The 24,604-nt window shown below is 35.8% G+C and overlaps 2 protein-coding genes across 2 annotated transcripts in view; both read left to right on the forward strand.

Annotated features, from left to right (window-relative positions):
* The first annotated feature begins 267 nt into the window (after window positions 1-267).
* On the forward strand, window positions 268-1,560 carry LOC129424083 (UPF0729 protein C18orf32 homolog). Its single transcript, XM_055180654.2, has 3 exons — window positions 268-422; window positions 745-907; window positions 1,229-1,560. Exons 2-3 carry the CDS (start codon window positions 758-760, stop codon window positions 1,301-1,303), a joined length of 225 nt encoding a protein of 74 aa, XP_055036629.1. The 5' UTR covers window positions 268-422; window positions 745-757; the 3' UTR covers window positions 1,304-1,560.
* Window positions 1,561-2,808: 1,248 nt separating this feature from the next.
* The window catches only part of ric1 (RIC1 homolog, RAB6A GEF complex partner 1), a 34,584-nt gene continuing 12,788 nt past the window's right edge, over window positions 2,809-24,604 (forward strand). Inside the window, exons 1-8 of the mRNA XM_055179920.2 lie at window positions 2,809-3,357; window positions 9,455-9,562; window positions 19,401-19,480; window positions 19,877-19,984; window positions 20,210-20,352; window positions 23,410-23,546; window positions 23,707-23,798; window positions 23,918-24,006. Of these exons, the coding sequence (XP_055035895.2) occupies window positions 3,217-3,357; window positions 9,455-9,562; window positions 19,401-19,480; window positions 19,877-19,984; window positions 20,210-20,352; window positions 23,410-23,546; window positions 23,707-23,798; window positions 23,918-24,006 (898 nt within the window). The 5' untranslated portion in view covers window positions 2,809-3,216. The remainder of the gene's footprint in view (window positions 3,358-9,454; window positions 9,563-19,400; window positions 19,481-19,876; window positions 19,985-20,209; window positions 20,353-23,409; window positions 23,547-23,706; window positions 23,799-23,917; window positions 24,007-24,604) is intronic.

The raw sequence follows: 24,604 nt of genomic DNA on the forward strand, positions 1-24,604 counted from the left end.
GTACAAAACCAAACACACATTACTAAGAGTTTATATATTTGAAGAGGTTTTTTATATATGCTAGTCAACATTTGAAGTGGATCAAAAAAGTTTATCAAAGTTCTCCTAAGCCAAGAATGGTTATAAGGGATTGGTTTTATGTAAACTTTTATTAAAGGTTTTGATCCACTTCGAATGTTGACTAGTGTATAAATCTTATATTCACTTACAGTATATTCAAATATTTATATCTTTAAATGTATTAATATATTTGGTTTATTTAACAAGTTAAACTTCCACCCATTGATTAAAACTGTGATTGACTCCAGAAAAGTGTGTGTGCTTCTCTTTCTCTCCTCTGGGTGGCAGCAGCGGCAGGGTGACGTGACGTCACGACACTCATCAACATCGTCACACACTGCAAGCTACTCCGGCGGCGCGAGGTGAGGTTTACGCACATTTACACCTTTTAACCCGTGTTTTTAAACTACAAACACAATCTGCTTCTATTATAGATGATACATCTGTATAAATTAAGCGTTTGTGTGTTTATTTAAAGAGCAGATTTATGATGACAAGCCGAATTAAAGCACTTAGCATCAAGCTAATACACAGTTTTGGCTAAGGGTTAGTTCATAGTAATGACACATTAATTTAAGAGTTAAAGAGAAATAGTTTATAAATCAGTTATAACTTGAACTTCGTAATGAACATTGCACAATAAACAGACATATAGTGATGGTGTGTTTTTCGTTATGTTGACAGTGTTACAGGAGAGATGGTTTGCATTCCCTGTATTGTGATTCCTGTCCTGTTGTGGGTGTATAAACGCTTTCTGGAGCCCATCATTTATCCGATCATCTCACCTTTCATCAGTCGCTTTTGGAGCAAACCAGCACTGAATCAGACGACTGATGATCACAGTAAAGTGAGTCATTGATCCGATTCTTCTGATTCACTCTGATTGTTACACTCGCAGCTTTTCTTAGTTCCTCTTTCTTTATTTACTGTCTTTATTTAACATAGTTGCGGTTATTTTTGCCTTGAAACACAAAAAGCATACATTGCCAGTTCATTGATAGCTGAGGTTGCCAAAACATATTAAAATACAATTAAAAAAGTACAATATTACTTGAATAATGTAAGTATTTTGATATCATACGACAAGCTGCTAAATTGCTGAGAGAAATTTGCTCAGATGTGTGTAAAGTTCAAAGTTCATTGCATGTTTATATTTTTTTATCCTCAGGCTGAATGCAATGGAGCAGCAAACAACCATACAGCCAACGGACCCAAGACAGTGGCCGATAAAAAAGCCGACTGACAGATCTCCATCATCTTTATGTTCAACTTTGTAGATTATTATCTTTTCAGTAAATTTCAGCTATATTCACAGATCAGTAATACACACTCAAAACATTGCTTGACATAATGTACGTTAAAATAGTTATTCATAATGAAGATATTAATATATAGATTTTTTTATCATTCCATGATCATGTTGTACTTCTTGACTAGTTTTAACTTTCAATGTATAACTTAATGCACAACTTAATTTAAAAATAAACATTTTAATTCCTATTCTTTTTTATTCTCTGTGCTCATTTGACTGCTGGATCTTGATAGCAGCTCATTTAACAATAAATCTGCTGAACTCTCTTATACATACCATATTTGTTATCATTATTAGATCTGGATAGTTAATACATAAATGGTTAATAAGATTGTAAACCCTTTCATCTTCAGATCCTTGAACAAGGTTTATATTAGAAGCCAGAGGTTATAATTGTTTATATATTTTAAACATAACTTTCTCTTTGATAATAATGGAGACTTGTACCTTTTGATTTATTCTTTCTTAAATGTTGAGTGGCAGAGGCGATACGATCACGAAGAAGAAAATTACGTTTAATAATTCATAATGCTCAAGACTCGCGTCCGGCAGCAGGGGGCGCCGCTGCTCTACTGACCGTTTTTCAGCGGAACTGACGTCATCACGCCAACATGTTATGTTACGTCATGAATGTCAAAAAGCCACCAAGACCTAGAGCGCCGATTAGGAAACATCCAGACCGAGAATGTTGTTTAAATATTTCATATAATTTAAATATGTATATTTTATCACGCATAATTATTACCAAGGCGAAGCAGCATTACGGTCAAGATAAAATTAAACATCTCGAGATTTAACCAGTAGTTTTTCGAGAAAGAAATTCTAAATAAATAAAATATCAAGTATAAAATCAATATATAACAAGCTAAACCTTTATTCTCGCTATATATTGACTTTATTTCGAAAAAATTAAAACTTTATTCTCATTATATGTTGATTTTTTTTCTCAATATTTTATTTATTTTGCCCTTTTTTTCTCGAAAACCTATTAGTTAAATCTTGCATTATAATGACTTTATTCTCGAGATGGTTTTATTTTTTATTCTAGCTCGGCGCTAATCCTCCTTTATATAATGTATTATACATATAAAATATGTGTATATCAGCATCTACTCAGTCAACATAAAACAGCAAAAACGAGCTTAATTAACTATATATTAAAATGTGTATTAGTTTTGACACTGTGTAAGAAAATACAATATATTTAACACATCTGCTTGTCAAAATAGTAATAATAGTAATTGAAAGCGTTTGTTAATTTCAAAATCTCATCAAATTGATTTGACTAAAAATGTGTTTCTAAACCATCAGTAAATAAATGTAGCAACTATTTCTAATGCAGCTGTGTTGCGGACCGCGGCGCGCCCCCTACCGGCGGCCCACGTCAGTTCCGCGCGTTCATGTGTGTGTCGCTGCCGGTTGGCAGAGCAGCTCCGGGTGTATCGGGGATAAATACAGACTAAAGATGGCGACGGTGGTGGATATACGGGACAAATTCGGATCCAAAACTTCACGTCGGAACACGAAGTCCAGCTATCCAGTCACGCACTGAGATCCGTAAAATTCTCGCGACACCGAGCTGAGCTCCGGTAACGTTACTGCTTCAGTGTGTCACCAACAGGGGCTTGAGACTTCTTTTCGCTTAACAGCAATAAATAAAGAAGCTTTTGGGCTTAGATCATCCGAACCGACACCGAGTCTCGCTGATATGATCCCAAAGTAAACCGCGATCGAATCCGAACCGAGTCCATATTTAACCGCAGTTTGATTCTGTTGCATGGCGGCTGTCGGAGGGAGTCTGTCCGTCCCGATATCGCATTGATTTGGGTCGGAACCGGATCGTGATGTATTTTCTGAGCGGTTGGCCGCGGAAGCTGCTTTGCCCCTTGCGGAGCGGCGAGCGGCCTTTCCTGATCGAGCCCAGCTCGCAACGCTTTTACCTGTGCGTGCTGTCCGAGAGTCAGATCAACATCTGGTTCAGCAGGGTAAGAACACAACACTGACACACACAGAGCCTTTCACTTACATTGTCAGGAAACCAAAGGTTTGTGGGTTCGAACCACAGCTGGCTGGGTGTTATATCAGCATTTGTGTGTTTTAAACTGTTCCAGAATCAGGACTTTTATACTTAACATTGGCTGTGATTTAGTCACAGGTTGCAGGTTGGACTGCATGACAGCTAATCGTTTGCAGAATAAACGTTTTTGTTTATATGATATTTGTGTGTGTACTGTGTATAATAATTATGTGTATATATAAACACAAACACACACACACGCATGTATATATTTAAGGAGTATTAGTTGTTGTTATGCAATCCTAGATGAGTTTGAGTGATTCCCTGCTTTGATGTGATGAAGGATGAGGTCTGATGAAGTTTGAACCCTAAAAGTATTGATTTCTCTTATTGTCTCAATCTATCAGAAGTAAACATGTCTAGTAGGGTTAATTTATTGGTTAGTATGTTCTGGTTATGGTAAAGTTTTAGCCTCAGTAGGGTTGAGTAATGAGTTACTAAGCATCTGATTGAGTTAGATCAAACTGTCCCAGCAGCTCTTGTGTGCCTGTGCTAACCTGAAGTTTTGTTTTTAGGTAATTTCTGAATCAAGTAGGTAGAATAAAATCTTGATGTTTTGTGTTTTAACTTCTGTATATATATATATATGAGCAGACAGGTGCAGATATTTGATCTTTAACATTAATTGTCAGATGTTGTTGTTTAGTTGTCAAACCTCAATATTCACCAGCAGAAATTCCCTTAGTTTCCAAACCACATGTTTTTCAAGAACTTTTATTTTCACTATGTGTGTGATTTCTGATGGTTGTGTTAAACTTCACACCTCAGTGTTACGCTCCAGCGTCAGTGTTTTACTGTTTCACCAGAACTGATCAAACACACAGTCGTTTCATGAATCTCAGTTTGATTAAAAAGTTAAATGTGTGTTATTATTTTGTGTAAGTGATATTTTGATATCGAGAGACATGAGATGAGTTTGACCTGCTTCACTTTTGATTGACACTTTAGTTTTCAGTGTGTTTATCTGAAGTTACTGTTTCTTTTACCACATAGACCTCAGTCCTCTGTCAAGAACTAAATGACAAGTTATGTTTGAGGGAACTTTGTTTTTATTATGCAGTATTTAATTTCTTAAAACAATAATACAGTCAGTATTACCATAGTACAGAATTTGACAGATGAAGACAAAGAAGATCCCCACAATCTCACCCTGAATATTGACATTTATGCAGCTGAAACGTGAGCTCGGTGTGCCTACTGTCAGCTCTAGATAGTATTTAAGGAATAGTCTATCCTTTTTCCATATTAAAATGTTGTTATTAGCTTAACTAAGAAGAGTTGATGATACATCCCTCTATCATCTGTGTGCGTGCACATAAGCGCTGTGGCGCGCGGTGACACTTTGATAGCATTTAGCTTAGCCCCATTCATTCAATGGTACCAAACAGAGATAAAGTTAGAAGTGAATAAACGCATCAACGTTTTTCCTATTTAAAACGAGTAGTTATACGAGCAAGTATGGTGGCACAAAATAAAACGTAGCGCTTTTCTAAGCGGATTTAAAGGGTAACTATATTGTATGGCGGAATAGCAATTTTGGGAGTACTTCGACTCGCCTGAAAAATCCACTCCCCTTCTCCCTCTCATAATGAGTGTTACTGCGCCGAGTCAAAGTACTCCCAAAAGTGCTATTCCGCCATACAATATAGTTATCCTTTTAAATCCGCTTAGAAAAGCGATACGTTTTATTTTGTGCCACCATACTTCTTCTTAGTTAAGGTTATAACATAGTTTAATATGGAAAAAGGATAGACTATTTCTTTAAAATAAGAATTTGTATTTTTTTCAATCATACTATGCCAAAATGAGTGTCTTTAAAGAACACCTATGGTACAATTCGCTATTTTACATTTCCTTTGGTGTGTAAATGTGTATTAGGGGTGGGCAATAAACCGATAGATATGAATGTGAATGTATTAGCATTTAGCCTAGCCCCATTCATTGGCTCCAAACAGGAATGAATTTAGAAGCCACCAAACACTTCCATGTTTTCCCCATTTAAAGACTGTTACATGAGACGTTACACCAGTAAGTATGGTGGCACAAAATAAAGCTTTTGTTTGGAGCCATAGGAATGAATGGGGCTAGGCTAAATGCTAACACATTCACAAAGTGCTTTACAAAGATTAAAAGTGCACACAATGAAAAAGATATGTATGTATTAATTCATCTAAGTTGAGGTAAGAACATAGTAAAATGTTGAAAAGCAGTGGTGTTTTCCTTTAATATTTGTACAAGTATTTAAGCAATGCCGTTTTAAAACAAATTATTTTAAGCCATTGAAACAGAAACAACAGTGCTATATGCGCACGCTGATTTTGTATAAGAGGAGTGCGCAAGTCGTGGAAACGCTGGCCATTAAGCATTATTGGCCTTAAATACATATATGTGCCAAAATTCCCATCTTTGCAAGTATCCTTATAAACACGACCATTAAGGTCTTAAGAGAAAGTAAACAGCTGAAAGAGAAAACACACGTGTAACAGATTGGATCCGGACTTTGGTCTTAAAGGGGAAGTTACATAATTTTGCTCCTGTCTGTCACTCAAACAGCATTGAGAGAAAATCTCTCACTTCTCTTGACTAAATCATTTTGTGTATTGGCCACCAGTTGTGTGATTGCAGTACCAGTTTTAGCCACAAGGTTTGTGATTGCAATACCAGTTTTGGACACAATCCTACATACTGTTCCTTTAATATGATATTAATTATTTATTATCATTCCTTCATCACTGACTGTTTATCTCCGTGAGCTTCAGTTTTGTTCGTTTTTATCTTAATTTTTATGCTAAGTTTTTATTGAAAATTGTAAGGCATTAAAGAACAGAAAAACCTCTAATTAAAAAAATTACTGTGATGCATATCGTTATCATGGTCACATCGTTCACCCCTAATTAGTACATGTTAGCGATATGCAAAAGGTACCCAAAAGAAAAGTTGATGCAAGTTATCGTCTCCAATGTAAATCTCTTTTCTTGGACTACAACAAACACACGGATTGTAGGAAACAGTTTACTTCCTGAGATTGGTGATGTAGTAAAGACTGACATTATCATAATTCCTCCCGCTTCAGACTCACAACCTGTAAGTTAACTCCTGTTAGCATTATATTGTGAGCGAATCTTTCAAACATGGTAAGGAGCGTCACATTTCCGGCTGATGTCAGAGGTATTCAGACCAATCAAAAAATACATATTAGCTGGCCAATCAGGGGCACAGAGCTTTTCAAATACATGTGTTTCAGGAAGAGAGCGAAATCTGGAGCTACAAAAATCTACGTTATGTGGAAAATTATGTTTTTTTAACCCTAAACCAGGCAAACACATTGGATATTACCAAATACACAAAATAACGTTGTTTTTTTGCAATGAAATAGGTGCTCTTTATCTTTAACAATCACAATGTTGTCTAGGTAGCAACGTTCACTTCCGTTATATGTCCAAGTACTCTCTTTTGCTAGCCACTCATCTTACGGCATCGGCCATAAAAACCCTTATCAGTCAACCACTAATGTACTTTACCAAACAGTATTTAGGGCATAGTATAACTAGTCGAATTGTGACACAGCAACCGTTTGAGTAAAGACATCCAGGTGATTTTGTGTACTTCCTGTCTGACAGGAAATGAGCACACATGGAAACACACAAACTTTCTGTAAATCTTATGTGTGTTTTATTAGAGGGGTCAGGAGAAATGAAATGAAGTACGACAGTGAGTGTCAGTAGTTCACAGGTTGTTGTGTAGATGAAAACGTCTGGTCTCGACATGTTTTGAGTCACACGAGCACAGACATGCACATTCAGTCATGTGTAGGACATGAGAGGGATGTCACGTGACACGTCATCTTTAAATCTCAAACACAACAGATGACTGGAAAAAATCCTGCTGTGTGAAGTTTGTCTTAAAAGTATATAAAGTAGAGCGTTACCTCAGATAAAACTTCAGCAGACCTTCAACTCAAAGTGTTTGTGTTCTGAATTATATAACATTACAATAATTGTTCACTTAGTGGGGAATATCAGCAGCACAGTGTCTTTAATAGGGCTGCATCAGTGACGAGGTCAGAAATATTAAACTGAGTGGACCTCGGTGAAATAAGATGGACCTCAATGCCTACTCTTAAATTACATCATTTACAATAGTTCATAAACATATTACATTACGTTTTTTGTGTCATGGATCAACTCATTTTAGGATTAGCAAAAAAGGGAAATAAAATAAAATGAGAACAAATCAAGAAATTATATGAAAATAGAAAACAACAAAGTTAGAAATAAAGTAAGGTCGAACATTTAGGAACAGAAATAGAAACAAATAAATAACAACATTGTTTTCTTCATTCTATACATGAATACATAATAAATATTTTTTTTAAAGTTACAGAAGTAGTTTTCTGTTGTTTGATTAACACAATGACACAAACATTAACAGATTTCTGTCTTATCAACACTGAATAAGCACATCTGATTTCTTTCTGTTTTCGTAACATTAAGACATAACTGACTGTTTTTCTGAGAATACTTGCCAAGACTGTTATATTTTGAGATCATTTTGCATGTATGTGTCCATCACGATTTGTGTGCTTTTAAAGTGTGTGTCTCCATGTGAGCACTTATGAGTGTGTGTCTATTTGAAAACTGCTCACTTCAACATCTTATTGCACTCAAATAGTTTAAAATGGCTTGAATCACATTTGCGCGGTTTAGAAACATTTGCAAAATATAAACTTTTTTTATTTGAATATTTATTTCTGAATGATCATGCGTAGGGGTGTACGGGGCAAAAACGAATGCGGGGTTAGACTGTTTACATTGCACAAGGTTGAGCGTTTTGTTTTTCCGGTAATTTTTTCACGCTGCCAAAAGACGTTCTCCCAATATATCTCTCAAAATAAATGTGCCTGTCTTATCAAAAATTGTGTGTCGAATGTATTTTCGTTTATATCTTTAATATTGATTGAATAAGGTCACATCAAAGATTGAAATGAAATCATAATGAAATGAATGGCTAAAATCAGACTTTGATGCTCATTATCTCAGAATTTGATTTTGAAACTGTAGTATGATTATTACAGACTGGGTCACATATTAAAATTTTTTTGTCATAATTGTGCTGCTTTTTCTCATATATTTAGACATTTGTTTCCTATTATAATTGAACTATTGTTAGAAAAGGTCTGGATGAATGAATACAGTGTGGATACCTGCCTATTATACACAGATCTATAAACAATGTCCACCTCAAGTATATAGATAAAATAGTATTGAAATATTTGCCTGCAAACTTAATATTTATCAAGTGTTACAACTAACCCCCTACCTGTTACCTTTAACCTCACCTATGGGGTAAGTTGTAACGTTTGCGCTTCTGTCACGTTTGGTGTAATTGTCCAAGAATGTTAAGTACTAGAAACAAACTTCAAATGGTCATTTGTATCATAGATGTGCGTGTTGCTTGTGTAAAAATATAATTAATCAAACTCAAATATTTTTTGAATGATCGAGCCAAAACCAAAAAGTGTTAGGTTGTGCCCTTCTTTCCCTTATTTGAGCAGCAGTAGTTTCATGTATTTTTTTCATAGATTAAAGACTTTTTTGTGATGGTTGGGGTTTGGGACTGGGGTATGTTAGGGGAATAAAATATACAGTTTGTACAGTAGAAAAAGAAAAACCTCTATGGAATTGTTCTCGTAAACCACATATGTGTGTGTGTGTGTGTGTGTGTGTGTGTGTGTGTGTATGTGCGTGTGTGTGTGCGTGTGCGTGTATTCATGGGTTACTGACTGGTTTTCTTCATGTTGTGAAACTTTACAAGGCTGTGTGGAATTTCTGGCTTCTCTGACCTTTTGCAAGCCCTTCACACATTACACACACACATTGATGAACAATGGCCACACACTCACAGATTCACAATCCAGCTAGTTAAACTAGTAATAATAGTAATATTTAGTAAACCTTCTAAATGAATGTGTATTAATTCAGATGTTTGTGTGTGTGTGTGTGTAGCCCAGCGTGTTGATCGTCAGCTATATTGAATCTGGGAAAGCGGCTGCGCAGTTCGGCTCTTATCAGCAGGCTGAATGGAAGCCGGACGACTCCATGATCGCCGTATCGGTGAGTGAGATTCACTTCATCTTCTCTTATGTTTGTCGTGTCTCTTGTTTGTCATAGTGTTGTGTTCTGATCTATAGAGATTCACTGTATGTAAAAAAACCTCACACACATAACAGTCTTGTTCAAAGTCTGCGGGTTAAAGACACAGATGATGCGCTTCTGAATTTCTTTTATTTTTACAGAAGCTGGACACAAAGCAGTGCTTATAAATGAGAGTATTTGTCCATTCATATACTGTAGATAGCAGCTGTACTCGCAGAAAACCAAAACTGCAAAAGAGATTTCAGCAACTGAACTACAGCTTAACTACAGTTTCAGTCGAATCATTGTGCTCGCACCATAAACATCATGGGTTTGAATCCTGCAGTAAACACTTACTGATTTAAAAGTAATTGATTGAAAGCACTTTGGATAAAATCAGTCCAACCACACTGAGATCAACCTTTCTACTAGGGATGAGCATTTTTCAGTAATATAATATTTGAATATTGGTTTATTTAAAGGCGGAGTCCACGATGTTTGAAAAACGCATTGGAAAAGGAGACGGGCCGACTACCAAAACACACTTATAGCCAATCAAATCAAATCAAATGCCGGGTTGCGTATGTGTGGGGCGGGTCTATCAACAGAAGGTCCAGATTCTATTGGGGTAGGGGCGTGTTTGTTTAGGTGATTTCAAATATCAACATTGGCTTTCAAACATCATGGACTCCGCCTTTAAATGACGTTAATTTAGACATATGTTTTTGAAGTTTTATGTATTTTACATTTTGTCACAATTTCACAGAAGGCTTATAATTTGGAAATATCGACAACAAGCTAAGCTTATATTCTCTGTGTGTGTGTGTGTGTGTGTGTGTGTGTGTTAAAAAAATGGCATTTAAACGCCACACAGAGTCAAGTCCTTGGTGTTTTAAGTTGGTCATTAGTATGAATTCAGTAGTTTGATCTTACAGAAATTATATTATACCCCATGCCAAGTTTAAAGTTTGAGTACTTGGCATAAAGTGCATTATCATCATGTTAACAGACTCAAAACAAGAAGTGAGAGCCCAGAGCGAACCAAAAAATATAACAGACTGCAGAGTCGGCATATGAATCTCTTCTTTATTTAGTTTGAGATGTTTTTGTGAAGAAAGACAACAATCTTTAGTCTGCTCCAGTGAAAGCCTGTTCTTCTAACTACAATAATGCCGTCTGAGGAGAAAACTCTGCTCCGTGGTTATCCGGTAAAAACTACAGACGGATCAAACAAGAATATCTGAGTTTAACAAATAACCTAAGCTGACTTGCTGACTGTGTAAAGTTACGATCTTAATTTAACAACACTTCACAAAGATGGAGCTATCACTACTGTTTAATGTTAAACAGACATCTGCAGTTATCTGCTTCACATTTTCCGCATTATATCATAAATGTTTTCCGTTTCGTTTCATTCTTCTTGTCTGTTTCATCTAGCTCTGTATCAACAAAATAAAGTCGACTATATAACAGAAAGCTAACAAATCTCTCTCATGATGCGTTGATGTGGCGGAGCTCATCTAAATAACACGTAAGCCGGTGGACAAAAACCGACATCCCGGCATTAAAACTCAAAATACTTCAATTAGTCTGTGATCTGAATTGCCAAAACAATTACAAATACATACAAATTAATTTTCATGTATATTTTACATTAAAGTCTGTAAAAGACGGTAGTAGTAGACTTAACCCTGCGCTGGAGCATTAAAAACAAACAAACATTCAAAAAGCATTTTTTCTATTTGAATTATTATTGCAGATGAAATATTCGTACACAACCTTACTTTGTACTGAACTGTTGTTTTATATCTGAGATCTGTGTGATTAAAGGCCATAAATGTTCTTCAGACACGGAGGAGAAAATGATCAACGTAACCACATCACAAACATACAACATCTAAAAACTACTGAGCTGCCTACATAGAAATCATCATAGTCACATTTCAGACACAAAGAGCGTAATGAAGTGTGTCTTCTTTTAGCTAAACTTTCCTGCAGCATCACATCTGAGCTCTTAGTGAAGCAGGCGATTGTTTCAGATGTTAAACGGTTGAATAGCTGTCAGTCATAATGTCACAGCATTCAGTGAAAGAAAACATCTACTGTCATGTCTCTCTTGTTTTTCGGCTGTATTATTAGTGATGAATTATTTCATTAACACACACAGACAGACAGACAGACAGACAGACAGACAGATGATTGTTCATCTCGGCACAGACTCTTGTGTTTGTGTGATTCACATCTGTCTGTTCATGAAGTTCAGTACAGAAACATGAAGAATGATGAGATGTAGATGTGAGTTTTGATGAGACTTGTTGTGTCTGATGTGTGTGTTTGGAGACATCAGAGCTGAGAGTTTCCATACGCTGACGTCAATGTGGTGCAGGATTGCACTTTGTGTTTTAGACTCCATACTAAAGATCTCAGGACATCATGTTGACGCTGTATCACATAGGGCAGTTGTTCTCAAACTTTTTCAGCTTGCGGCCCCCCTTGGGTACGATGCATTCCTTCGCGGGCCCCCCCAAAGAAAATTTATTACAAATTTGTTCTAAAATGTAACATTTTGATTAGACAAAACATAGAAAAGTATACAAATTAGTTGTTGTTACAATGTAATTGTTGTTGGTTAGTAGCCTTATTTTGTTGAGGTTTAATTACACAGAATTTATGATTTGAATTAATGTATGTTATAAAATGTCATAAACCTGGGGCCCCCCTGGCACCATCTCGCGGCCCCCCTGGGGGCCCCAGCCCCCAGTTTGAGAACCACTGACATAGGGAACACATTTCATATTTATAACGTGCTGGCAAAATGAGTGTGAATGTGCAATGTTGCATCTCCATCCACATGCATGTCTGACATTCTGGCTTTGGTTTTAAAACATGCAGGAATTAAAAAAGCATCTGTATTAACAAGAATTCACACAGATATAATCTGTTATGTCTTAAGTGAATGTTTGGGATCTGATAAGATTATATTAGAGCCTTACATTACAGTCGATCTTAAAGCGGTCTGTCTCAATGTCAATCAAACAATAAAAGAAAGAAAAAAGTTGAACATATAGGAAAAATATAAGTATTGTTTTTGACTTTGTGTATTAAATGTATTAGTTTTACAGTGATTTTAAGGTATGGATGTGGTGGTTTTGCTTTTGAACCTTCAAAAATCTTTAATTAGATTTTTCTCAAGACTTTGCTGACTCTGTCAACTTCAAATCATTTGTTAGAATCTGATAAAAAAAATGACACAGCTACACATTTGAAGTTTATTTTTATAGAGAATAGAAAATGTTCTCATTCTGAATGATTCATCACAGGTCACATTTATCTCTGTAACACCTTTCACACAGAGTGATGATTCCAGACAATTGCTATAAAATTCCCAGAGTGCTTTCTGTGAATTGATCTCAGATAGTAACATTGCCGGTATCAGCCCAGAATGCATCTTATTTGAAAAAAAGGCAGTAACCACTGCTGTAAGGGATGTGTTGTCCAGTGTCATCTCAGTAACTTAGTTAATCACAGATCATTAGCAAACTAAAGACAAAAAAATGTACCAAGTGCACATTACATTACATGTTACATCCTGATGTCACACGCCTTTACAAGATCTTTACAGGATGTGTGTGAACGCAACGCTTGCACAGATTCCAGAAAATCACTGTCAGTGTGAATGAACCAAAATCCAATGAGTGGATCAACCAATCATGAGGGTGGTTAAACAAACCAAATTGCCCCTCCCCTAACCTGTGTATGGGTTAACCGGTTCTCACCATGAATATAGCCATAGATGCTGGAAACAAACTCGGGGTTACAGGATTAGTTTAGAGTTGACCAAACCAAACCAATATGATCAGGCTTTGTTAGGACCATGACGCTGCTTATCAACTGTCTCTGTCAACTCAGGCTTTGATCTTAAACTTATGAATAATCTGTGAGCGTGTGCACATAAAAAGAAAACAACTATCACATTCAACACGTACAGATCTTTTCTTAGCAATTATTTCTCCGTAATCATGCGCAAATATTAAGTTTAAAAACATATTATAGGCCTAGTACTGGTTCTTTACTGCTGTTCAAGCAAGATCTGTTGGAGATACAGTAGATGAGGATAATTGTGTTAATGTGCAAAGTAAACAAAAACGTATACTACTATAGTAATGTTATACTATGTATGTATTTTGTCTAATTCGAAAATAAGTGTTTTTCTTATTATTTATTTTAAAAAATGTATAGTTTTTAACACGGTTACCAATTTTTGGTTTTATCTCTACTAGTTATCACAGATTTACCATGGTCTTACTATAGCCATAGTTTAACAATGGTATTTTCATAATATACAAATGGTAATCAATCCAACAAAAATCATGCTTACTACACTTTGACTATAATAATAACAATTCATAATTAATATAATACTTTTCCTAGGACTTAAATTTACACACAATTAAAAAATATAAAATTGCATCCCAAACCATGATGTATTTGTGTCACTCGTGTCACTTTGCTTGAAACTGATTGGGTGAATGTCGGTGTGTGTGATCATAACCTGCCCCTGAGTAGGTTAACTAGGTAGTGTAAGTTACTATGTCAATGAACACCGTTTAAAGCTGAGCTACTTTTATGGTACCCAAAACCCAGGAACTAATCCTAAACTTAACTGGCTAGCCAACTAAAGCTCCTGTACACCCATCATCTATTTTAATGTTCAATACTGATGTCAGGAAAACAGAAGGCCAATAGCTGATACTTCATTATGGTTAATAATGACAGACAAACATTACATGAACATTGTGTTTGTTACAAATGTTAAAAGTATTTCCAAATCATTGCACCAATCAGACATCATAACATCAAAATATACAGTGAAAAGTTTTTTTTAATATATATGTAAGTTACATCAGCTTGTGGAGGAAAGATCTTCACCTCAGCTTCATCTGTCCTGAACGTCTCAAAGTTCTCCCTTTATGTTTTCAGACTGTTGGGTTTGTTTAACAGTGTGTTTAGTCTGCTTCTCTCTCTCTTTCTGGATAAGTACATCACATAGTCTCATCAATAAAGCATCATGGGTAATATTGGCAGGTGTAGTTGTTTCAGAAATATTCCCATGAGGTCTGTGTTTATTTTCTAAGAACAGAACCGTGTGGGTGAGCAGCGAATGACATAACATTCATGAATATTTCCCACAATCCTCAGCAAAGCTCCAGATGGGCTGAAAATCATTGCTGACGGGCTGCAGCATGTTTACGCTTCATCTCTAGCGTCTGTACTCTCTTTTCATCTGTTTAGGAAACGTTTATATAGTCAGCGTTTTGTGAATCAGCTGCGTGCCGTTGTTGGCACAGATTTTATTTAAGCACAAAACCTTTTAACTCTTTCCCTGCCAATAATGAGCTTTTACGGTAATCTATATTTCTGCTATTATCCACTAGGTGTCGCTCTTACACAATTTATAAAACACTGAAGCATCCACTGATCCAAAAACAGTAAAACTCTGTGAATGTTTTGATTATCGTTCTGTATCTGTTCTCTAACAAAAGTCCTTTACAAAAATGCAATTATCTCAGCTTTTTGCTCAAAATGTTGTATTTTTTTAAGAAACCGACCCAAATTTGAGAGGTGATAAAAAGAAAACAAATAAAGGTAGGATAAAGCATTTTTTGTTGTTTGAAAACTGAGACTCTGTTCTTTTATTTCATATATTGTATATTTAAAGAAGAAATGTTAAAGTTTTAAAGCATAACTTAATTTTAAGCATAAAAATGCTGGCGCTGGCTGGCAACTTTTTTTAAATGCTGGTGGGGAAGAAATGAAGGACAAGCTAAATGTGTTTTAAAAAAAATAAATGTTACACACAATTTTACAATGCACCATATCCTAAAACATATTTACTGTAGTAAAATCATAGTATCCCAGTTGTGAGTGAGTATGCTTGTGTGGTTTCTGTATCTTTGCTATGCTGGGCTGTTTTTTTTTTGGATTTGTCCTGAAGCTGTAGAGAAACTAAACCTCAGACGCTTTGTTTGCTCTGTAGAAATCTGACTCTAGTCTGTAGTTTTCATATTTCAGGCGACAGGAAAACTTTTACACATGATAACAGTGTTGGGAAAAAAGGCACGTTTGAAATCCTGGAACGCCCGCATTTGTGTTTATTTTTATCTCTGGGCCTGCAGTTATGATTTTATCTTCTCTACAGAATATGATCTATATTTGTGTACATGACAGAATGAAAAACCCTTGCGCTGAACTACTGTATAGCATGTGTGTTTGTCTGAGCTGATGTAGGTTTTGTTTAGTCTATGTTTTGACGTCAAACTTCCGAGAGTTTCATGCAGAAGTGAATGAGAGGAACTCATAACAGACTGCAAACTCTTCATCTGTGTCTGATCTCGGTTTTAAATCTGTCAGCTGCTTTCTTACCGCAACAGCAGATCTGATATCACTGACTCGTCTCTTTTCACTTTAAACCATTTTAAGGTCCTCTTTTTTATATCTAAAGTTTTATAATGGGCACTTTTTATCTGCCCCCCAAAATGTAGGGATTTAAAAATAAAAAGTCTGATTTGGGGAATATTTGGGTCATAAATTGATGGGCCATAAATCAGAACGGGACTCCTTACATGCGATTGGCAAGCGGATGATTTTGTGTTTAATTCTGCAGATTTGTATTACGAACACAAAGCTGTTATATGAATGCGCCTCTGAAGGGACTGCCTTGAGAAAAGTGTCGATAACATTTTCTTTTCATCTTATCTCAGAATAATGCACGATAAAGTGTTGTTTATAAGCACACATGGCTCACCGTGATGAGAAGCGCCACTCGCTCATCATTCAAACACATGACAAGACGAGAAACGCCACAGCAACCGTAAAAGACTTTCATGTTGCATCGTTACCATAAGGCTTCAAAGAAAACTGAAAACACTAAAGCTGATTTTAATGAGTTATATTACAAGTCAAGTTTAAGTTGATTATACTTCTAATATAAAAACAATATAGACAGCATGTTTTATGTCTGTATGGTATATGTGGACATCAAGCTGTCAATTAGTGATGCGCGGGTTGTCGGGTAAAGAAATTGTAACTTTATTGCGGGGCTCTGTAAATGTTGAAAATGTTTATCATTATCCTTTCTCTATATTAATATGACCATGCTGATTTCTATGGTTCATTCCCGTATGTTGTTGTCAGTTTACAGGGAGATGTCATCTAAGCACTTTTAGGCTGAAATACAGCCTCTTTTCATTTACATTACAAATGCCTTGTAGGCTATGTCTATTTTAATGGTCACGGTGTGGGTTGTAAAAATAGATCCAGTGGTGCGGGGTGGGTTGGGGCAGGCCAAATATTTCATAAAAGCGGGACTCGCGGGTTGGAAAAAACGTTGACCCGTGCATCACTACTGTCAATCATTCTCTCTCCTTCTCTCTATAGTGGTAAATTATTTTATTTTATTTTATTTAATTTATTCATCAACATTAATTTACAGACCAATTTTCATGTGAAATATCTTTCACTGTATGGCTCTGACTTTAGCCCTGTAGGCAGATTGTTTACTTTAAAGGAATAGTTCACTTTAAAATGAAAATTCTGTCATCATTTACTCACCCTCATGTTGTTACAAACCTGTACACATTTCTTTGTTCTTATAAACACAAAGGAAGATATTTTGAGAAATGTTTGCTCGTGGAGCCCATTCACTTCCATAGTAGGAAAAAAAGAATACTATGGAAGTAAATAGGGTCCACGAATGCTTTGTTTACAAACATTTCTCAAAATATCTTCCTCTAGTTTTTTCCACATGCTCATTCCTTTTGTATTCCCTCTGTGCATTTTACAATGAAGCGTGTATAAGAATTTTATAGTTTTTATTTATCATTTTAAAGTTATTTAAATAAAATATATATTTTCATGATATATACATGATAATGTAGAGATTTAATGCAAAAGATTTATTTTTTAAATGTTCTCTGTATCCAATACAGTATGAATTACTGTTACAGTATTGAGAATCTAATGCAAGAGGGAAAAAATTTACAAACCAAATGTTCAAATGTTTTACAGTACAATGTTTTCTCAGATTTGACGTGCGGGTATAAGCAGCCAGTGAGCGGGCATTATTCAAATAAACACGTCCACATAATCAGGTCATAGTATTAACTATAGAACTACATCTCAGGCGTTTACTGTACTTCATTAAAAATGTCTTCTCTTAAAGGAAATATCTTCTTTTAAATTGGACCTGCACTTTGTAACTCTGGAGCATCTCTTGTGTGCTCAACCAGCGAAAATCCATGAAAGGTCTCTTTAAGAAATGTTTTGTTGTAGTTTATGTATTCAGATGTTTATAGAGATTAAAGAGTGTTTGTAGTCGGGGCAAATAAAAACTGTGTGTGTGCTTTTTTCTCCGGTTCTCCTCTGGAATGTTGAGGCATTTAAACTTCCGTGCACATCATCCATCGCTAAGCAATGGGCAATAACAGGAAGCGACGACATTCCAAGGATCTTTGTTTAAAGAGATGCTGGGAGTTTTTCTGTCACATTCTGATCTGTCTCTGTGTGCGTGCGCGTGTTTGTGCTCGCGCGTGTGTGTGTGTGTGTGTGAATAATTTAGACTTGTACAGATCTGCAGGTCTGATAACACTTCTAATGTTTCTGTCCATGTTTATGTGTATATTTCTCAGTAATGTGGAGTGTGTTTGTTTGATGAATTGTACTCTTTGATCTTTAGATATTTGAATTTTCTTTATCAATTACTGATGTGTAATGATTCTTTATTTTACACTCTGAATTGGTTCAAATGAATCATCATAATTGAATCAAAGTAAGTTCACTTCATCTGTTCTTTTTTTTAGTCCATCTTTGTTTGTGTATGAATGTTGTATGTGTATTCTTTCAGTTTGTGTGTTGAAATGAGTCGTTCATATAAACTGATTCGTGTAAATGAATCTTTGCATCGCTCTACTACAAAAATAGCAACTGAGATGAAGTCAGTCATTAAAAATCTTTTACTTCATTCATTTTTTTTTCTTTGGTTTGTTTGTGAGTCTGCTGATGTCATCACTGAGGTTTGGCTGCCGTCTCGTTCCAGCTGTAGAAAACCTTGCACGCTTCTCCGCCTCCTTTTCTATTTCTGTTTTTCTTCTCCTAAATGTTGAAGTATTTTCTGCAGTCCTGCACTTTTCACTGTTAAACATGAAGGTTATGCATTAATATTTGTATACTGTGTGTTTTCTAGATTGTAACTTGGTTTTATTTGATTCTCAACACAATGAGCTGCTAAACTACAAACACCAAGTTCATGTCTCAGTATTATTTTTTTAAATATAAAAGCATCATCATGTAAAGGTTGATATTGAGTCTCATCTGGAGAAGTAGGCGAGATTAAGATGAGACATCTCTGTCACACGGGTTTTTATATAATGATGGATTTCTCACACACTTTTTAACACAATGTTGTTGTCATGGTGATGGTTTTTCATTCTGCTCCTCATCTCTTGGTTTTTGTGTTTCTCTGAGCAGAAATCATGACATGTATTGTGTTTTTACAGTCAGAAGTCAAATAGTTTTGGTTCAGCACTTACATTTAACGGTGATCGATGATATAACAAACAGTCTGAAGTTTTAACATGATACACACACTCAATATTATTCATATCAATTAAGCTTTATTTTCAAGTGTGATGTGCAGGTTAAAGTTTGTGTCTGTTTGCTATCAATTAAACACTGTTTGTTACATTAAACCTACAGATGAAAGTGATACCTGCTGTCATCAATAACCAATATCTCTCTCTCTTTCTCTCTCTTTCTCTAGGCTGCGAATGGTTATGTTTTGTTGTTCGACATCGTTGGAAGTTTGGATGAGAAGTATCTGTATGAACCCGTTTATCCAAAGTGAGTGACCTTTAACCCTGTTGTCATTTTTAGCTTAAGTAGTGTCAGACGCCCCAGCATCATTTCCTCTTCCTCGTCATGTCATTGTGTTTGTATTTAATTCTTCTCATTGTTTTCTTCGGAAACACTGATTGGTCAGTGCAAACAATATGAACACAATCTCATACAGATATAAATCTGTGTGATGTCATTTTTGTTACTGCTCACGCACACATAGAGAAACACACAGAAACACACACACACACAGATAGGTTCTGAGAATTGCTCTTCATGTTCAAAGCTATATTATTTTTCAGTACTGAGTATGTGTCTTGTTGAGACCTGTTTAACCCACATTCTCTCTCTGTGCGTGCGTGTGCGTGTGTGTGTGCGTGTGTGTGTGTGTGTGTGTGTTAGGGGCAGCACTCGTGTTAAGGTGACCGCGGGCTATAAAGAAGAACAATGTGCTCCAGCTTTGACCCTTGAGATGAAGAGACCGATTGACCTGGAGTCTCCGATCAGCTGGTAGTTACATCACTGACTAAACACAGCACATGAGATACTGAATCCCATAACTTCAGTTTTCATTACCAGCAGTGATATTAAACACAATATTTAACCTCTTAAATGATTGATTAACCTGATTATTCCACATTATTAAGATATCTCCACATCGCTCATATGTGCCACACAGCTGATCTGAAACCATTTTAGTTTGATGAATAATGTCTGATGTTTGTTTGTGTTCAGTCTTCAGTCTCTGACCGAGGATCTGTTAGTGGCAACAGCAGATGGATATCTTCATATACTACATTGGGACAGTGTTTCTAATGGCCGTCGAACCGTCAACCTGTGTACTGTACCCTTCTCTCTGGACCTACAGTCATCAAGAGGTCAGACAGACTTTCAAGAGTTTCATGTTATTTTTTTTAATCTAAGTTTGTGCTGTTAGATAACTGAGTTTGAACACAATTTACTGAATTAGTTTTATGGTGATCTTAATCCCCTTCATATCTAAAGATTTAATTACAGTATGTTTACAGTAAAGCAGGACTAGTCAACTAGCGGCCCTCCAATCATCTTTATCCAGCCCGCCGGTCATCTTTGTCTGTTTTAAAATCAGTGTGGTTACTTTTACTTTTCCACTGTACATGACAAATGATGGCCGATAAACCGGAAGAAGGGTCAGAAAGGGGCTGTGTGGTGTGCCAAACATTTGTGGGTGCGTAATTATCGGATCCAATTAGAGCTTTGGATGCATAAAAAAATTAAGTTGTGCGACTACACCGCATGTGATACGCCGACCGGAAGTGATGCCTTTCTGTGTATTCCAATCAAAACAATGTGTGCAAGGAGAAAATTATTCAGACTTCTTTGTTGAACTTTATCAGTAACACTTGAATCCTTTAAAAAACATTGATTTCTAATAAGTAAATTATAAATATATTTGTAGAATGAGGCTCTTGCGCTTCTCTCCCATGTTGACACAGATTTTTGACTGCCACTAGGGGGCGACTCTGGCAGTCGTGTCTGAATGTAGTGTACAATTGAAAGGAAGTTTAGCTGATATATATATATGTTTAAAATATTAAAAAAGAAAACATAAACTGCAATTTTAGTCATTAGGAGAAGATTGACTATATGTTGTGAACTTGAAATTTAACAATTTATGAAAGTTAAGCCGTTATAAAAAAAGACATTTAAGAGCTCTACATGTGTTGATTATTTACACTTGCACATATTGGTCATATCACGATTAATCTCATACAAAATAAAAAAAATTTTTTGCTTAACATACGAGTTTTTGCTGTGTGTAATTATTATGTATATATAAATGCACACACATTCATATGTATTTCAGAAACATTTACGTGTGTGTATATATATATATATATATATATATATATATATATATGTATATATATATATATATATATGTATATATATATATATATATATATATATATATATATATATATATATATATATATATATTTATACAACAGTTCTTTCTGGTTCTCGAATCTGATTGGCTAATACCTGTGCGATATTGTGCTGATATCGGCACTGTAACCTCTTCACCTTTCGTATTATTCCGCCACCTAGTGAATGGAGGTCCTAAGCAGGCTCATCTCTGAATGGAAAAACACAGACGCCCTGTTTTGAATCACTCTCCGTTTGTCTCATTAGTTTACTAGCTCATAAATCAGTCTGTGAATCCCCAATCAGAAGTATTATTCCGTCAAAGATTAGCGCTCTTGGATGTTACGTTACAGTTAATGGGAGAAATGTCTTGTCACATCGTGTGGACGATTAACACTTGGAAAGAGGAATATAAACACTCGTTTTTTTTCTGGAGCTATATTTCTTATCAGAACGTGAAAACACCGTGAAACTGCAGGTAAGCACCGCAGCTTTTAAATGTGGACATTGATCATTTACTTTATCGTGACATGACTATTAAAACATGTTATGAGATATCGCCACTGGTGTATTTATAAGCAGCATGCAAAAACATCTCTCTGACACTTATAAAAAACAGTTTTATATAGTACTGACAAGAACAAAGTTTAATAATAATAATCGAGTGCTCGTATCACGTTAAGAATAAATGAGAAAGCAATAGTAACGTTATACAAGTAGTTTTATTAACTTTTACCTCGCGCCAAAACAATAACAACACAAAAGACACTAAATATGAATAAAAAAACAAGTACTAGTTTGATCATGACACCAAATACTGCTGATTTGATCTAATTTTTGATCATCAGGCCAACATGAGAGCCAGGGAATACCTTTCAGAAATGTAGCCCAGAGAGGGCGGTGGTCAGCGGGGGAGTGAACACTGATGTCCGCTCATGCTTTGGTTCTCATTCGTACCGAATCTCACTAAGCAAACGTTCAAACAGGCGCTATCTTTACTAATCGACTGCAGATTTAAATATAATACAGATACATTCTCGACTGAACTAATCTTAAAACTACACTTTGTGACCAAGAAACGGTAATATAAAGAAACGGCTTTTCCGTCCATTGAGTTGTTATGAGCTTCAAAGCAGCCGAAAGTTTTACCTGTCATTCTGGCCGCCCTCAAATCCGTGGCGGAAGAAGTTGTTCTCAAACAAAGAGGCTTTTAAAATAACTCCGTTGTTGTTTTCTAGTTTTCGTTTTTCAAACGTGTGCCGTCGAACTGTTGTATAAAAGCAGTATCGCTCTCGGAGTCGTGTGGTGTAGCTCTATATCATCACGGCTGTGATTGCCTCCGGCCTAGTCACAGCCGTGATGATATAGAGCTATGTCGCACTCCTACTCGAGCGATATTGCTTAAATATATATATATATATATATATATATATATATATATATATATATATATATATATATATATATATATATATAATATATATTTATATGTTTGTATATTCTATATTATTTATAAACAAAAAACATATATATAAATAAAACATTTCTTTAAAGCATATGTGTGTGTGTGTGTGTGTGTGTGTGTGTGTGTGTGTGTGTGTGTGTGTGTGTGTGTGTGTGTGTGTGTGTGTGTGTGTGTGTGTGTGTTTATATATATATATATATACATATTTAGACACAACACAAACTCATATGTTATGCAAAAAATTACTTTTATTTTATATGAGATTAATGTATGCCCAGCCCTAATAATAATAATACTGTATATATAATGGGTAAAAGTTAAAAATAGGGTAAAAGTTTGGCCCACATCAAATTTACATTTTTAAAATCTGTTTTTTGAAGAAGAGTAGTTGAAGAGTGCTGTATTCTGTGTCAGGTTGGTTTTGAACATGAGCAGATTTTGTGTGATTGTTCACTGAGGTTTGAGTTTATAGTCTAATCTGAGATCTGTCCAAAACACTTTCACATAATCAACTGTGACATTGTGTGTTTGTCTATGATGTGACCTGATGTTTGTGTTTTAGGAGGGCCGTGTTTGGATTTAAACGGCGTTCACATTCGTGATCTGGAATATTGTGTGACTCTGGATGGATTCGCTGTTGTCTTTAATGACGGACGGATCGGATTCATCACACCCACAGCCAGCAAACTCTCTACAGATGTAAGAGAAACATTAAGAAACTTCCCTCCTAGTGCAGACTTAGTCATCCATAATTATTGAGTAGAGATATTAAACACAATTACAATGCGACTGATGAATCATAGGTGTGTCGCTCTATTGTCCTTTATAAATATGAATTCTTGTGTTTGTTTGTTTGCAGCAGTTGCAGGGCGTTTGGGCTGCAGACGTCTCTGATGGGACCTGCGTCGCTGTCAATAACAAATATAGACTCATGGCGTTTGGTTGTGCAAGGTGTGTGAGGAGGACTTGTGTTGTGTTGTGTTTATATAGAGTAGATTTTAATTAGACTTCCCACTGGCATGGAAAACCAGGAATTCTGGAGGAATTTAAAGATTGTAAATGTGTTGCAGTGGTTCTGTGTTGGTGTACATGATTGACAGCTCGACCGGATCTATGCAGCTCTCTCATAAACTGGAGTTAAGCCCTAAACATTATCCAGGTAAGATGCACCGTTACACAAAACATATCATACCTCACAGATCAGATTGTGTTTAATGTTAAAACCACATAAAAACCACAGGAAGTGACATCAGACCAACCAATAAATCAGGAAAAGCCACAAAGCTTTTCATCACATACAGATGGCATCATAAGCTCAGTGTTAGAGATTGTGATTCACTGACGCCCCCTGCAGGATGATGCTGGTGTTGTGTTCGCTGCTCTTCTCACAGTTAACCATCTAATAATAATAATAATCTCTATTGATGTTGATCATATTGATATCTGAAGATATTGTGTCAGGAGTTTATGATCAAACCACAGCACATGACATGAGTAGGGTTGGGCATCGTTTCAAATTTATCAATTGCGAAACTAAAATTCGATTTCGCTTATCGGATCCGATTCCTAAAGAGTTTTGGTTTCGATTCTAAAGGGGTGAAACACAATAAAATTCAAGCCTTTATAGATCAAAAGTGATTTTGTGCCAGTTACTTACAGCTGAACACCAAAAAAGTTTTATGTAGCTTCCTTTTGAAGGAGCTGCAAAACTTTTAAACTGATATGGCTAGGCTGCTTAAAATGATGGGGACTCAACG

Source organism: Misgurnus anguillicaudatus, chromosome 9 (genome assembly GCF_027580225.2).
Source record: "Misgurnus anguillicaudatus chromosome 9, ASM2758022v2, whole genome shotgun sequence".
Classification (NCBI taxonomy): domain Eukaryota; kingdom Metazoa; phylum Chordata; class Actinopteri; order Cypriniformes; family Cobitidae; genus Misgurnus; species Misgurnus anguillicaudatus.